Genomic DNA, 17,468 nt, shown 5'->3' with positions numbered 1-17,468 from the left:
AAACCAGAGCTGTAACGTGTGTTTGATTAATTAACAAATACAACAACTACGGACAATAAATTCCTACAGTATAATAACGATAGAATCTTAGATATCTCCAGATAAAGAAGATACAGCTGTGCTTGAAGACAAGCACCATATTTAATTAATGGAAATCAATCATTATGAGTATGTATATTTAATCTTAAGTTGTTGTTGGCTCTTAATTATATTGCTTGGGCTCCTAATATAATATGATGTATCTTAGTTTAATTTCCAAGTTCATTATTCTGTTTTTACTACATCTACTTGAATTATGTGTTGGTTATGAAAGTCCTTTTCTCTGTGAATCGAATCGAGTAATATTTGGGACTGAATATAACATTTGTTTTGTACACCAATGCTCTACAAAGGAAAACTAAATAATAGAAGAAAAGGGCAAAGGTGAAAGTTTCTATAGGGAATGCCAAGAATGGAAAACAAATTAGAACAATTCTATGGTTAAAATCTAATGGTGGTTTCTTGGTCTGGAGCTACGTATCGTCACGCCGTGCAAAAATTTGGTGAACCCGAGGAAGCTGAGTTTGCCATCAGCAGGTCGGATCCAGCCGCGCATCATAGAATAAGCAGCAGGGGCAAGGTTCATCTCCTACAAAGTTGCATGTGAAGTTGTTTATAGACTGAAAGGGAACTTCATCTTGTACCAGATCAGTCTATTGATGTAATGTACCTGCGCTAGTTCTTCGATAGAGATGACTCGATTGCCTTCTTCCTCGAAGTACTGGAATGCCCTGGTGGCGATTTGTTCCCATTCTTTCAGAGCCTCGAGTTGATAAGGGCTGATTGTTGCAACACAAAACTCTTCAAAGTCCATCCTTCTGTATGATAGCGGCTCCAACTGAGATGTCCATAACACCAGGAATTACCAGTTTAAGTTTGACTAACATCAGAAAAATATTATTATGTAATGTAAAATTTGCTTTACTACTACAGATACTAGATTCTTTCACTGAACAAAACATGTATGTTTAGCAAATTATTGCACCAATTTTCGTCTGTAGATTTGAAGGTGATACAAGTTTACTCATCTAGCTCTTCATTGGGTCATCAAGACAATATTATTTTGTCAAACATAACTCACTGTCAAATGAGACTGCTTGAGGAATCAAGATTTCAATAGAGTCAATAAGCCTTACAATTTAAAGCTATAGCTTACTTCACCATTTTCCACTCTCAAGAACTTTGATGATTGCAACCGTTGTTTGTCATTAAGTGCAAGAGAACAAAACAAAGAATCGACTGGCTCCAGAACTTGACATAATTAAATGGAGTGGTGAATGCCTTGAATGTTCTTATTCCCTAAAATTTAAGTTTTGTTTTCATTTTCTCCAAACACTCTAGAATAGAGCAAATACTATACTGCCATCCACATTTCGACCTTAGTTGATACTTAGTGTTCACCTTGACACATTTGCCATACAAGTATGTTAACAACAGGAGATGCTTTAAAATATAAAAAAGGAAATTGTAAAAGGGTAAGAAGCAATCCGAAAGTAAATATCCATTTGACAAAATATTTAGAAAAAGAAGTTTTCTGTGATAAATCATGAGGATTGAAGACAGGTTAAGCTAAGTGAATACAGAAGCATTCTAAGATAAGAACAGAAAAATAAAATTTTCACATAGCAAGAACATCTCTAAAATAAATGACTTACTGCATTTAATATATCAGGAACCTTGGACACCTTCATAGCATCGGTAGCATTCTGCCAGAGTGCCTGGATGAATTGATGAAATAGTTGAAAGGAAAAAAAAATCAATTTGCATGGTCTTAGTAAAGCCAGAAGACACAGATATCAGTGAGGAGTTCACATTATGTTGAGCACAAGAAGTGGATTACTTTAAAGATAGTAATTACACTAAATTCATTTGGATGATTTTAAACTTGTTGACGTGTTAATTTAACCCAATTCTTGCAATTTTCATTACAATGTTGTAAGAAATAAAGAAGATGCATTAAGAATTACCACAAGGATGTATAGGCAACGAATTTTTAAGATCTCTTAAGGATAGAAATTTCCTACAATTCTGTACAGTTTCTTGAAATTCTACCACAATGCCTATCTTAAAATTGTTCAAGTTTGTGCCACTCAACAATTATCAAAACTCACAGAAGTAGAAACTCATTGTTTTTTTAATATATCTTTGGGTTGTAGCTATTGCAGTCTTTCTATAGACTGTGAGAAGAAGATACTATGGTTTAGACTGATGGGTATTGGTTTGTAACATTTGTGTATGTTCCGGACCACCCCATCCAAAGTGTACACTCACATACACACAGTATATGTATGTATGTATTGCGACATGCAAGCAGGACGTTGAACCAACAATGCATTCCTAACCAAGACAAAAGGATGTTTGGCTCAATTCCTAATAAAAATCAAAGAATTTTTAAATAATGTGAATCAAAGAACTCACCATTCTAAAATTCTCAATAGAAACGCAACCATCATTATTTGGCTGCAATAAATTAAATTGGGATCTTGTGTAGATGAGCTCATCCTCTGTTAGAGCATTTGACAAAGCCTGTAGGAGAAGAAATCAGTGAGGCATTTAAGTGAGATATTACTACTCAAAAACTGTGGTTAAACAATATTTGAGTTAGATGTTTATACAGACGTCTTTTTGTTAACATTTCAGAGATTGATATGGTACAAGACTCATCTTCAATCTGTGGTTAAGCATGGTTAATCAAACAGGGAACGATGAAAGCATGCCCGATACCATCAAGAAAAAGTAAAACAGCCAATGAGGTAGGCAACCACAATCATAGCACTAGGACACTAACAATCTCATTTTCAAATGCCAACAAAAATTTAAAATTATCCTATAAGTTATTTCCACTTGTAGAGGTGGTAATCACTAAGAAAATATTGACAGTAAAGTTGATTAAAATTGACTTTGTATGTCTTCTTTGACTACTTGAATAGTGAATGAGATATAGTTACAGAAAATATTAGAGAGAGAAACTCATAATGAAACTTGGTATAAAATATATAATCACATAAACCAATATGCTGAGACCATCAGAGTGACTGGTTTCTACATAAAATTATTTATGAAGCATGAAGGTAGAAACTAGGTAACAATGTGTGACAGTTAGGTTATCACAATGCTTGGACAAGAAAGCTTAATAATATATAGTTTGTAGATCAAGTAGAAACAGCTATATCCACAGAGATATAGGACAGTGTTCAACTTAGATCGTAGTGTTTCAACCATCCATGCATAGTTTATTAGCTGTTTTGTGAATATTAGATGTGTCTGCATGACAATTACTAGTTGGTAGATTGACTGTGGGGCACAACAACATATGCTTTTAAAAACCTTGGAAAGTAGAAAGAGTTTGGTGTAATTACTACCTTGAAAAATAGATCAAAACAGGATTATTTAAAAAAAAAAAAAACTCTGCTCCTCATTACTCCCCTACAAATATATGGACAACTAACTAGGAATATATGTTGTTCCCAACATAACCCTTCAACTTGTCAACCCTTGATCTACTTAGAAGAGATAATCATAATAATAATAACAACATCTTTCACAAATATACTATTAATATGTAATATAAAGAGTGCTATATCGATAAAGCACAAGTTGTTAGTCAATTCAGCATAAAAACTAATAACATTTATGCAATGCAACATAGTTTCTCAAAGATTATGATTTGAAGGATAATATATAACTGATGTAGATAACTAACAAGCACAAATCCAAATAATGAAACTAGACACAAAGAAAGCCAAACCTTCAGGGCAGCACGTCTAAAAGTTGTTGTGCGGAGATGGGACTTGACTGACTTGTAGATTTGTATGTCCAAAGGTGTCTGATGATGCTCATTTCGCAACCAAGGATGAGCTGCTATCACATAATTGATTATTAATATGAACAGGGTTTGAGGATGTCATAGAATATATCTCAACTAAAATCTTCTCTCATATAGTGCTTAATATAAGAACATATTACCGCTAATAGTACTTAATATAAGAACATATAACTCCTAATAGGTAACCAAATGTCCTTGATAAAGCTAAACAAATCAGATTGCAATTACTTGGTGAGATAAACTAACCCATAGAAAATGGAACACATACATAGAGCTTTAGCAGCAGACATTCTTTTCCTATAATCCTTATTTAGCAATCTTCTAACAAAATCTTTGGCTTCCAGAGATACTGCAGGCCAAGGTAATTCATCAAAATTAGGATCAGCTCTCAGTACAGCACGGAAAATTCCTGATTCAGTCTGTGCCCAGAAGGGTCTACTCCCACACAGTAGTATATATGTAATGACACCAATGCTCCACATGTCTGCTTCTGTGCTGTATGATCTATGTAGAACTTCAGGTGCAACATAGTATGCACTACCTACAATATCATTTAGTCTTTCATCTGAAAAAACACCACAGTTAATAACACTCTATGCAGAAAAACCAACAGCCACGAGCAAAAAATAAAAGTACAAGCAATATGTGGTCCAAAACATGCAAACTTATAGCATAATAGATGCATGCTAAAATTGACAAGAAGTGAGTAACAATACAAGTTTAGTCACATACAATATGCAGGACATTGACATGAGAAAATTGTTGACATCGACTTATTTTTGTTGTAAATATGCATGAAATGTCAACAACGTATGATATGCATGTGATTTGCTTTACATATCTATAAAGGAAAGACAATCACGTGACCAAATAGTCAAATGTTAAATAAAAGTAAATGAAGATAGAAAAAATAACAATTTATTACATGAATATTCAAAATGTCATGCTATTTCCATCTCTCAAGAGCTGTATTTATCACATTTGGAAAGTAACATAGGAATTTAAGAAAACATGCCACACAAATCAACTAACTATGAGCTGAAAGTCAAACAAGTTATATCCATTAATTACCGTCAATGTGACATTTGTTCAGAACAGTTGATGTACTTCAATAAAAAAAAGGAACACAGTACTGAAAAACTTAGAGATGCTATGCATTAGAAGTATCAGTACATGGTCTCAATTAAAGCATTTAAATACTGAAATTCAACCAGTAAAGCACCTGGTCTGATGAAATCAGAAAGTCCAAAATCAATTATCTTCATAGGTGCATTTTCATCCTTTGTAGTAAACAGAAAATTCTGCAAAATAAAATCATGTGAGCAATCTAATAACATTTAAAAATTCAGAACCACACAGAGCTACTTCATTAGATAGCAGTATCCGATGGATACAAAATAGGCCATGAAGCATACCTCTGGCTTAAGATCACGATGCACAACTCCTTGAAGATGACAAAAGGCAATTACACTTAAAATTTGTATGACAATTACTTTTGCATCTTTCTCCTTGTACTTTCCACCTCTGTAACCAAATACAATATGTATAAAAAAAACTTCATATTCCATATATAGACATCTGATGTCAAAAAACTCACTTGGACAGGATTCTATCCAACAATTCTCCTCCTCCACACAATCTGGCAGAAGGCAATAACAACAATGAGATGAGATTTTCATGTTGAAACAAAAATCTAGTATTCTACCAAATCTTTCACAAAATAAATCTCCAAATATGTCGACGGTCAAATAATTCTTATACAGATAGTTCCCAACCTTCATGAAATGTCAAAAGTACAAAATTTTCCAAAAGGCTTATTCTACTTAAGCCATTTACCATACAGAACCTTGATGCTCAGGTTAGAAAAAATTATAAATCCAAAAATGCAAAGACAACCTACCAACTATTTTTTCTCAAAATAAAAAAAAAAAGTACGTACTCCATGATTATATAGACATTAAGGTCATCCTCATATGCTTCATAAAACTTGACCAGATTAGCATGCCCAGATAGAAATTTCAAGATTTTCACTTCCCTACGAACATCTTCAATTGCTATTGCTGTTGTCATCTGCAAAAGATAATTGATTAGGAACCTCAGCTTCTATCTTCAACAAATGCTTAAAGAGTATAGGTTGTAGACCCAAGATAAAGTGGTACAAAAGCATTGAAGAAATAATAACACAATGACAAGGTATAGCTATTTTACATTTATAAATACAGGCCAAGCCGACATGTAGATGGTATGAAGCAAGAAGAGGCCATATTAACATTCAGATTATTTCCTCGACAATTCTAGAGCCCATAGAGAATTAACAACGCAAGGATAAAAGACAACTAATTTAATGAACTTTTGGAGCAAGGATAGAGAAATAAAGGAAAAAGGTAAAATAAATACAAACCACAAAGAGGGCTCTAAGGTACCGATGAGGAACAAAAAATGTCAAAACATATGTGAGAGAGAGAGAGAGAGATCCACACTGTCAGTAGCATGTCTGTCTAAAGCTGCAATAGAATGGATTTAGGAATCCACAATAAATAGGATGTTGTAGCTAGAAGAAAATTGCTACTGGTTGTTGCTTCTCCAGCTAAATAACATCATGCTAATTAATAACTCGCTCCTAATTTTTTATCCTGAACCCATAAGAGATGCCAAATGAAACCAAATAATCAACTACTTTTAGGGTATTGGTTTTGCAATTCAGTTGTATTCCCATTGATCAAGCTTCAATATTGATAGCAAATAACCATGTTTAGTCAATGATATCACTAATGTGACAAAGTGTGTTAATTCTTGGGTTCTGAAACGGACCATTCTCACACAAATCTAAATTGCAAGACTTGTTAACAACATTTGTAGTTAGTGCATGATTTATGATTCTAGTAAACCAAAACTTAGCATATCTGTCATATTTATTGCATGAACTAATACAGAAATAAGCAAACGAATAATGTAGCATAAGTACATACTGCATGTACTTACAATAAGGAGGTAAAGGTTAGATTTGTATAGACTAGACAATGGCCCTTTCTCATGTGATATCAAAAAATTAAGAATGGCCAGTTGTTTACTGTCTACAAGGATCTAAAATCGACAAGACAATATAAGGCTCCATAGTAAAGAGGACAGTATGTCATTCCAAACTAATCTTGAGACAACTGTACGCCTGCTAATACTGACACCGATCATGGAAAGTTGCATCGCACATACCCGCACAGCTACACCGAGAACGCCAGTCAGAAAATTCAAAAACGATAGAAATTCTCTTTTTTACTTTTTTATAAAAATTCGGTTCAGGGTACGAATACCTTCATCACATAATTCAATAAAATCTATTGAATCTATGTCAGTGTCAGATTGGTACATGTATCAATCGAGTAAATCTCGTTTTGATTGGTCAGTAAAAGGAAAGAGGCGGGGTCGGTCTTGAAACAATTCATTGCATTATTAAAAGAAAATTGACCCGCTTCACCTTTTGAGGGTAAATCGAATTGATCCTTTACTTTATAAATATAAATGAAACCCCTATGTATATGATATGTACATAAGAGATGCCAAATGAAACCAAATAATCAACTAATTTTAGGGTATTGGTTTTGCAATTCAGTTGTATTCTCATTGATCAAGCTTCAATATTGATAGCAAATAACCATGTTTAGTCAATGATATCACTAATGCGACAAAGTGTGTTAATTCTTGGGTTATGAAACGGGCCATTCTCACACAAATCTAAATTGCATGACTTGTTAACAACATTTGTAGTTAGTGCATGATTTATGATTCTAGGAAACCAAAACTTAGCATATCTGTCATATTTATTGCATGAACTAATACAGAAATAAGCAAACGAATAATGTAGCATAAGTACATACTGCATGTACTTACAATAAGGAGGCAAAGGTTAGATTTGTATAGGCTAGGCAATGGCCCTTTCTCTTGTGATATCAAAAAATTAAGAATGGCCAGTTGTTTACTGTCTACAAGGATCTAAAATCGACAAGACAATATAAGGCTCCATAGTAAAGAGGACAGTATGTCATTCCAAACTAATCTTGAGACAACTGTACGCCTGTTAATACTGACACCGATCATGGAAAGTTGCATCACACATACCCGCACAGCTACACCGAGAAAGCCACAATTCTAATACAGATTGACAATCGAATACTCAACAAAAGCTAATTCATGTTGTCAGATCAGGCGTTCGATTGAAGGAACGGAAATGAACCCTTTAAAACAATATTGAGAAATGAAGCAAAGTCGACGAATACGGAAACTTATAGAGCTAAAAATTCTTTCTTTGACAAACCATCGCACCTTAACTTTAGAGATGATCTTGATGGCGAAAAGCTCACCCTTGAGCTCTCCCTTCTTTGCCCTCGCCAAGCAAGTATTCCCAAAATGCCCCCTGCCCACCTCCTTCCCGATCTCGTACTTCGCCTCTAAGTTTTTCTCGTACCCGAAGCTCTTGTCCAGCTGCCGCTCCGCTTCTCCTCCTGCGGCTCCATCTCCGGCACCGTCCTCGGGGATTGAAGCGTCGCTAGGCTTCTTCCGTCCGAAGCGCTTGGCTAGGGACGCCTTAATGTGCTTCGCGGGCGACGGCGGGCGGCGGAAGAACCTCCGCGGCGTGGACCGCGCCGGGGACGGCGCGATCCCGGACGGGAGAGGGCTACCGGCTGCGCTCCGTGGGTAAGGACTCGGCCAGGGGCTACCCGAGGAAGATCTGGCAGGGGTCACGGCGTTGGTGACTGGGGCAGTGGACGAGGCGGCGGCGGCGGCGGTTGCCTGTATAGGGGACGAGGACCGATCGGCATCGCATCCGCCGTCGGCATCCCCCTCCACGGCGACGTCGACGGCGATGTTCTTGGCATAGCACTGGCCCATTTCGGCGTCGGTGCCAAGCGCGGACTGATTCGTATTCTTGTCTTCCTCGACTCCTCCTCTCTCCGGGTCACCGGTTTCTCAGTTTTTAAAGAGATCCAACATAATATAATTAATATAATAAAATAATATTTAAAACATATTTTTTTAATCAGCTTTAGATTTTTTTATATATATAAAAAAAGACTGATCGTATGTGAATAAATCAAGATAAATTGTATAACGAAAAATATGCTGTCAATTCTGAGAAAATTGGAAAATAATTAATGCTTGTTAATTATTATTGGTCGTAGAATGTGCACGCATTTTGTTTTAGCCCCAAGTCAATTTTTATGTTATTCGATTCATCGACCAGCTTTATTAAGCCACGCCCCAAGTCAATTTTTATGTTATTCAAACTAAATTAAAACTAAAATTAACTAAATAAATCTACAAAAGGATTGTTTATTTTTTAAATATTTAAGTTTGATTTAAGTTTAACTTGAATTTGAATTTGATTTATTTAGATGTTATTAAATTTTTAATTCAAATTTATTTAATTATTTAAATTTTTTATATTTTTAAATTTGTTGGATTTGAACTTATTTATTTATTTTAATAATTTTCTTATTCATAAATATTAATCATGAATTCATCATATATAATTTAATAAATTATTTAAACTTATTTATTTAATTATTTTTATATATATTGAATGAATATAAATAATTTATTATCAAGTTAAATATTATATTTGCTTTAATTCATTTATAATTATTTTATAATATATAATATTTATGATCAATTAAATATCAATTAAATAAACGAGTTTAAATAACTCGTTAAATTATATGAATAAGCTTGAACACATGTGTGTTCGGCTCGTTAATGTTGAACCTATGTTCAATAATAAAATTCTTATTAACATGCTAAATAATCAAATAAACTTTTAAAATGAACAAATAAATTTATATTATCAAACTTAATAACCAATCAAATGTTCTTAAATTGTAAAAATTTAAAACAATTAATTTGACTCGTTTACAACACTATGTACGGTCAATTTCACAAAGTCTTAGATTTAGTTGTTATGTTACTTTCGAAGTGGTTCAAGGTAGACTTCAGTATTGAATACGAGAGAATGGGAAGAGGTGGTTCAGAATTAATTTCACCATTTAAGACGAATTAAAGGGATGAAGAGGAGAATCATGCAAACGACATGGATATGCATACAAAACTGCAAGTAGATTGTCAAGAAGCTGTACACGTTTACACATTGAAAAGAAGGGTTCGATCAGAAAAAAGTTGATGTTGAAACATGGAGTGATCCACAGTGAGACCACATGTTCTTGTTCAAAAGGAGTTGACATCTCTATTAATACCCTGGAAATTAAGTATTAGATCGATGTAATATAGGAAGCATAATTAGTACGTCATTCTGAGCATATTTTTCAAAGGATACTGTACTAGATTACGACCAAAAACTCTTTGTCTATATATATACAGACGACTTTTGCTAGATTTTATTTAAGCAAGATAAGTAGAGCGTACGTTGACCTTTGCACTGTATCTTCACTACTCATTGTATTATATGCAAATTGGGTAGAGGAAGCGCGCCATGCATTCAAATCCTGCAGCTGGTCAAACAAGAAATATATCAAATGAATCGTTTCAATTCTTATCATTTTGTTAAGGCAACCAAACAACAACATGATATCAAATGATTATAATTTGATGACATCGCTGGTGTGTAATCTGCAGTTATGAAATTTTGATTCGTGGATCATCATCATCATCTCTTCTCTTTTGTTTCTTCAAAACCGGACCCTGCAGCTCAGGGGCGGCGGAGAAGCGCAGAGCACTAGATTCTGGGTCTGTTTGCATGGATATCGCAGATTTGGAGCTGAGCAGAAAGATGTTCACGTTAGTCGTCGTCTTCTCCCTGCGGAAAGGTGTGCGCCTGAACAGATCTCGCATCATCCGTTGGCATTCTGCTACCTCGTTGACCTGCCGGCCAACCTTGGCGTGGGCTTCAACGGAGAGGGCAAGGGCAGCGAAGGTAGCTCCGCCTCCTTCCACAGTTTGCAGCGCCGACACTGCCACGCTGGACGCTTTAAATCCGAGAAATCTGCCATCTGTTTATTATATACATTTCAATCAATTTGCTCAGCGTATTCAGTTAATCGGGCGGCACGAGCGGTTATTACGGTTACCTAACAAAGCGGCGACGAGGAGCTCGACGGCGCACGCACGGTGCAACTGCCAGCCCCACGTTATCGCCTCAAAGTACGTGTAGGGCGTGACGGACGCGAGCCGCCAGTCCAGTCGCTTGAGAACCGTCAGTTCCATCTGTTGGATTGTGGTCGGCTCAAACGAACGGGCCAGATCCTCCATCTGTTCTTCTCCATCATCCCGCCGCCATTCAACACCACGACGTCAGAAATGAAAGCCACAGAATTTCTGTAAGCATTTTGAGCTTCGTGAACAACGACGGACCTGGAGATCATGCAGTGGAGGAACAGAGACCTCGTCCATCTTGGAAGCAATGGACAAACAAGCAATCGATAGCAGCTCCATCATCCATTCCTCCCATTTCTACTTACAGATCACCCATCGGCATTACGATCAAACTCTTGATTACTGCAATTTTCGATGCTAACTGAAGGAAATTAAGTTATCCTAGCTAATTACCACACTAGAGTTCATGGAGATGAACCTGTCCAGATAATTCACAGCATTGAATGCCGTCACAACACCTAAATTTAGCCGCCTGCAAACCTGTCAGAATCAGGGAGTGTTAGCTCCTCATAAGCAATTAAGCTTGGAGATATTCAGAGAAGTTAATTACATTACCGAGATGATATATCTTATCGCTCTGTTTCTTGCCAATGGTAGATCGGAAGTTTGATGCAGTCGCTCACGGTAGCCACGGCATGGCGCATAGATATGCTCTCTTTCCAAAAGATCAAGCAAGAAACTCTCTGTTTCTGAGCGGCTAACAATCTGCGGGGAAGGAGAAATGGATAGGGCAGAAGAGGAGATTTGAGGACTGGTTTGTGGCGAGGCAATGGGGGTTCCAAAGAATGGCTCTTCATCACACAAAAGGGAGAGGATGCTGCACGTCTCCATCAGATACATACAGAAGAAAGGAACACGTATATATAGCACGGGAGAACTTCCTGCAGGTTGCAGCTTTGAATCGACGACAAGTACAATTTTGCTTGGTCCTTGGCTTCATACATCTTAAGGCTCTAGAGAGAAGGGACGTGGGAGGTGTGTTCCTGTAAAGAAATGGAGTTGGAGTACGTGCGTGTATGCATGCATGGGTTATGGAGAGGTGGGTGGGTGCTTCAATAAATGGGAGGGCTACCCTCATGAAGAGGGGTAAATGCAGAGGAAGCTCTTCTAGCCAATGGCGTGACGGTGCACGAGGATGGGCTCCTGCTCTTCAGAATCACTAGCAGATGGCACAGCAGCAACCTAACGCCATTGGGGACGATCTTCGCTGGCTGCGAGTTCTAGTCGAGATCACGTTGGTGTGGTCCAAAGTCAAATCCCGAGCTGAGATGCTCAGCTCCCAGTTTCGGTAGTGCAATGGAGAATGGTTTTACACAGGCGTTACGTTGCTCAAATCTTGATTCTGAAATTCTGGATATAAAGCAGAATTCGAGAATTCTAAATACTTTAATTTTGTCCGTTTCCAAGTATATTTCTCAATCCGTTTTTAATTGAGGTATTAATGCTGGTTAACTCCCATGTAACTTGGAACCGTCGTCTCTCATCAAGCATGGCGATCTTGTCTCCAAATCCACTTCGCCTTGCATCTCCTTCTTCCTTCGCCTGCCATGACGACTCTCATCGGTGCCTTTTCTCTCGTTGTCCTCTTCTTCTTCTCCTCCTTTCCCCCTGCGGCGGAGTCCCAGCGTTCCCGCTTCCGCAAGTTGGAAGAAGAAAACGACTACTTCCTCACCCAGAAAGAGCACTGGTTCAATCAAACCCTCGACCACTTCTCCATTACGGTTTGCACCTCTCTCTCTATCATCTTCTTCCTCCTTGCGATTCTCTTTCTTTTGTTATTTTCCCTCTGCGCCTCTATTCATTCAAGCAGTTGGTTATCTAGTAACATTTTGAGATGTTTTGTCTTTGAGCTTTTGGGGTGTTGATTTTCTTCATGTTCGTATTGAATTAGAGTGGTTTTTAACGAAACAGGAAAGTAATCCTTAATTTTGCATGCGATATGCAGGGACATCATAAATTCCAGCAGCGTTATTATGAATTTCTCGATCACTACCAAGCTCCTAAAGGCCCAGTATTTCTTGTAGTTTGCGGTGAAGAGACATGTGACGGCATTTATAGAAGTTATATAGCTGTAAGTGTGGTGCCTCTTGCTAAACTACGTTTAACTTACTTTTCATTGCCCTCTGACAGTAAAATTTGGTTTCTTAAGTGAGACTGAGCCAGTCTGCCAAATATCGTCTGAAAGTAAAAGTTATTAAAAATATTTAGCAATTTTAGGAGTCATTGTCCTGTTTGGAAACGTTATGTTCTTTAAAATATGTTCTTACTGGCACCATCCATCAAATAATCTTTGTCATTCTTAGATACCAATAGGCTTACCATTTACAATTTATAAGGGTATTAACATGTTTAAAGTTTTACTGAGATTTCCGTTTCTTTGAAGCATGTATATGCTAAACATAAATTTTGAGCTGCAAAAACACAACCAATATAGTTTTGAATATATACATACATATTTAACTGTATTAGGTGTACATTATAACCTCCTTTTGCATTATATTATCTTGAATCATTGATCCTCTTTTCAAGAAATTGATGGGATGTGTAGGTACTAGCAAAAAAATTCGGTGCGGCTTTGGTTTCTCTAGAGCACAGATACTATGGAAAAAGTTCCCCTTTCAGTAACTTAACAACCAGAAACCTTCGATTTCTTTCCTCAAAGCAAGCTTTGTTTGACATGGCTCTTTTCCGCCAGTATTACCAGGTTGGCACTCTAAACTAATTGAGATTTATGGAACTCTGTATCTTAATCTTGTTTCATTCATACAGTTGATGAAATATCTCTAGTTGAATTATGTTTCTCTACTCTCCGATCAGTACTATCATCTGAATTTCTTATTGGCACTTTTTGCTGCTTTTCCTGCAGGAGCATTTGAATGCAAAATATAGTGTAGGGGAAAGTCCCTGGTTTGTCATTGGTCTTTCATATGCTGGAGCACTCAGCGCCTGGTTCCGTCTAAAATTTCCTCATCTAACTTGTGGGAGTCTTGCGAGTTCGGCAGCTATTCATATGGTTTATAACTTTGCAGATTATGATCTACAGGTCCATTGCCATCTATTCTCTCCTTCTTTCTTTCATATATATATGGTTTTTTTCAATGTCATCTTTTCTATGTTTTTGTAACTAGAAATGTGCGTTTTTTCCCCATTTCTTGTTTAAATAGCAAAAAATTTTAAAGACAAGAAAAAGTGACAGATGAGGAACTTCTAAATCTCTGCATGTTGTCATCACTTTTGCAGATTGGAAGGTCAGTTGGCCCTGAATGTAAAGCTGTGCTTCAAGAAATAACTAATCTTGCTGAGAAGAAACTTCAGGATGATGGAAAATCTGTGAAGAACTTGTTTGGTGCACCTAAGGTTATGTTTCTGTACCATAATTTATGGAACAATAAAAATCTTTATGAATGAACATAATCCTAGTAATTTTAATGAAATCATAACACACAATCATTGTCAGAAACCATTTAAAGTAAAATTGAGTTTGCTATTCTATGTCACCAGATTAACGACGACTACTTGTTGTACCTGCTGGCTGATGCTGCTGGTTCAGCTGTAAGCAGATTAAATAGCAGACCGAACTGTTTTTTTCTTTCCTAATTCCTCTAGCTAAGCTAATGATATTGCATTTTTCAGATTCAGGAGGGTAGTCCTGATGAACTATGTTATCCTCTTATTGATGCCAAAAAAAATGGGACAAACTTATTGGTACCCTTTTATCTTTCTCTCACCATAACTCTAGATCTAGATTTATCGGTATCTTGTTGATATCTTGGGCATACATTTCTTTATATTCTCTTTGAAATGAAAATGTGACCTCCTAGACTTTGAAAGGTAATTATCTTTCCACAGCTCCATCAGCAGCACTGGTTCATAATAGATTCAAGTGTACATGCTCAAACTATCATCAAAAAACCTTTCAAATCAATTAGACATTGATGCAATATAGATCATAAAAGAAAAGTATTACTTGGTGACAAGGAACCTTTGTTTTTCGATATTGAACTATCATTGGGATCATGAGACCCTTCTTAGAAGCAAGATAAAGAATAAGTGAAGTTGCTTATTGACAAGGAACTAACTTGATTTTGTTCAATGAGTGTTGTTCATCTGAAAACCAACTAGACTACCTAGGTAAAATTGTTGTAATCCAAGTCGGTCATAGATGATAGGCTATTATATTGTTAGCAAATTTTTTGCAGTTATAGTGGGTTGAGATTTCTTTAGCTAAACAATTCTATCAGAATTCTATCCTCAATGGACTTTTGTATGCAGGAAGTATATAGTAGCTATATCAAAAATAAGTTTCTTGGGAGTTATTCCTCACTTGAACTTTATGATCCAGAATATTATAAGAACACGACGCCTGGGGGAAACAGTGGTAAGATGCTACACTAAGCTTCTAACTTTGCATACCTCTTTAGATATGCAAAACCACAGTAATTTTCAAATTCTCATTTGTGTACAATCTGATAGCTGATCGACTATGGTGGTTCCAACTTTGTACTGAGTTTGGTAATTTTCAAGTAGCACCAAAGTCTGATGCTATTCGTTCAGCAAGGATTGACTTGAGGTATATATTATTTCCTTGTAAAAATTTGTGAATGTAATATACTTCAATGCTCTAAAATTTTCTATGCTTCTTCCTTAACCTATTGAAACTTGAACTTGCAAGTACGTATACTTTTGTACATGTATATGTGGAAGCAATGCAAGCTCTAACAAATCAAAGTGCTGAAGTAGAAAGTTTTTGGAGATTATGGACTTGAAGCTTGGATTGTTTCAGTCTCAGCTGTTTCTAAAGATCTAATTCACCATATACATATGTTTATCAATTGTAGGTGGCATTTGGACTTCTGTAAGAATATGTTCGGAAGTGTGTACCACAAAATTAATATGACCAATGTCTATTATGGAGGCAAAAATATTAGTGGTATGATTCCTAAATATGTTTAACTAGCCCTTAATACATTGAACGAACAGATTGTGAGCACCATAGAACTCACAATTAGTTCAGTAATCAGTAAGGTTGCAATTGTTTTACTGCTATTGTTCGAATTCGTTTCAGTTTGCATCATCTATTTGAACATACAGGTACAAAAATTATTTTCACCAATGGTTCACAGGATCCTTGGCTTGGTGCATCTAAACAAACATCATCAAAAGATTGTAAGATCTACCTTCATTTTAGATCTATGTATGTGTTTTTTTAACTTGGATACTGATAAGAACTGCTTTCTAGTGCCTACCTACTTGATCAAGTGCCACAACTGTGCCCATGGTTTCGATCTCGCTGGATGTCCTCCATCAGCTTCTAATGTAAAAGGTTAGCTTACATTTCTCTCTTTGTATGTAGTCAAGTTTGATGATTTCAGAGGAGTCATTTTTATCGGGTGATGCAGAAAAGTGTGAAGAGGCAGTGCATGCAGTGAGGCAGAAGATCATAAAACACATGGAATTGTGGCTCTCACAATGTTCATCTTGCAGGAATTAACTCTGTGCATTTCTTGCCGATTACGCGAATAAAATCGAACAAAATGCATGCAATTAAGTGAAACTCCAAAGAAACCTACCACTGTTCTTCATTGTTCCTTCAATGAAATAAAATTTTTGCTCTGAAAATGTGATCACTTTATAGGTTCAGATTGCAATACTTCCATCTTGACTTGTGCTCGCAGACCCCATGGTCGTTGCATCATTAGGAGACCTGCACAGTCCCCATGGCTTTGCCCACAAGAACAAAGTCCCACAAGTGTCTTAAGACTGATCCACTTCTTTTTTGTATTGCTACCTGGTTGGTGGCTTCTAGTGAGAGTCAACTCAATAAAGAGAATCATTTTGCAAGTAATGGGCCAGGACAGAATAATGCACGCTAGTGCTTGTCCTTCGCTCTGACGGTGGAGCTTCATCATGGCATTCAGGCACCACCACGAGATCCTTGTTTTGAGTTCAGGGAGATCTTCCACACCGTTCCTTTTTCCCCCCTTTCTTCCATGTGGTTGGTGTAAATGGTGCAAGGCATGATGCTCTCTCTGCCTTCCTTTTCCCCTTGTTCAACGAGAAGAGCTCATCGATCGTAGTGGGAGCACTGTGCTCCAACAAACGTAGTTGCTTGAGAGCGAAGTTGAGCTAATAGCAATGCAAAAACGCACTAGCAGATGATGGCCCATCTGTCCTTTGGGACTGACACTCGATGATCAATCGTTTTTGTTGTTTGAAACGCCCTATCTGTAGTGTTGAATCCAATCCTAATGCAACAATCTCTTACAAGGTGTTAGGGAATTTGTTCACGAGGTAGAAGTTTTCCTTGCAAAATTGGTTCATCAGTCGAAAAGATGGAATAAAAATGAAAGAAATGAAAGTGAAAATTACAACATCATGTATATATATACCTAGTAAAATACTGCACAACTCAATTGATATTTGCAGACAGAGCCAAGTGCTATTG

At 36.7% G+C, this 17,468-nt stretch overlaps 3 protein-coding genes across 3 annotated transcripts; 1 reads left to right on the top strand and 2 right to left on the bottom strand.

Moving 5' to 3' along the window:
* Positions 1-354: 354 nt before the first annotated feature.
* Positions 355-8,790, bottom strand: LOC141838034 (CDPK-related kinase 3-like). Its single transcript, XM_074725420.1, has 11 exons — positions 8,183-8,790; positions 5,805-5,935; positions 5,463-5,504; positions 5,281-5,389; positions 5,088-5,166; positions 4,134-4,430; positions 3,788-3,897; positions 2,458-2,565; positions 1,695-1,757; positions 710-877; positions 355-628 (listed from the first exon to the last, which is right to left on the bottom strand). The coding sequence occupies exons 1-11, from the start codon at positions 8,747-8,749 to the stop codon at positions 488-490; spliced, it is 1,815 nt and encodes a 604-aa protein (XP_074581521.1). The 5' UTR covers positions 8,750-8,790; the 3' UTR covers positions 355-487.
* A 1,288-nt stretch (positions 8,791-10,078) lies between these two features.
* On the bottom strand, positions 10,079-11,854 carry LOC141837292 (cyclin-D2-1-like). Its single transcript, XM_074724720.1, has 6 exons — positions 11,579-11,854; positions 11,417-11,503; positions 11,222-11,320; positions 10,939-11,119; positions 10,547-10,860; positions 10,079-10,108 (listed from the first exon to the last, which is right to left on the bottom strand). The coding sequence occupies exons 1-6, from the start codon at positions 11,852-11,854 to the stop codon at positions 10,079-10,081; spliced, it is 987 nt and encodes a 328-aa protein (XP_074580821.1).
* A 716-nt stretch (positions 11,855-12,570) lies between these two features.
* LOC141837291 (putative serine protease EDA2) lies at positions 12,571-16,514 on the top strand. Its single transcript, XM_074724719.1, has 13 exons — positions 12,571-12,744; positions 12,969-13,094; positions 13,572-13,727; positions 13,890-14,066; positions 14,264-14,380; positions 14,525-14,575; positions 14,657-14,728; positions 15,296-15,401; positions 15,497-15,593; positions 15,862-15,953; positions 16,115-16,189; positions 16,263-16,346; positions 16,423-16,514. The coding sequence occupies exons 1-13, from the start codon at positions 12,571-12,573 to the stop codon at positions 16,512-16,514; spliced, it is 1,419 nt and encodes a 472-aa protein (XP_074580820.1).
* Positions 16,515-17,468: the final 954 nt, after the last annotated feature.

Source organism: Curcuma longa, chromosome 11, assembly GCF_044706935.1.
Source record: "Curcuma longa cultivar G26 ecotype Majalengka, Jawa Barat chromosome 11, ITB_CL_G26_1.1, whole genome shotgun sequence".
Taxonomy (NCBI): Eukaryota; Viridiplantae; Streptophyta; class Magnoliopsida; order Zingiberales; family Zingiberaceae; genus Curcuma; species Curcuma longa.
This window is presented reverse-complemented; position numbering and strand designations above follow the sequence as displayed.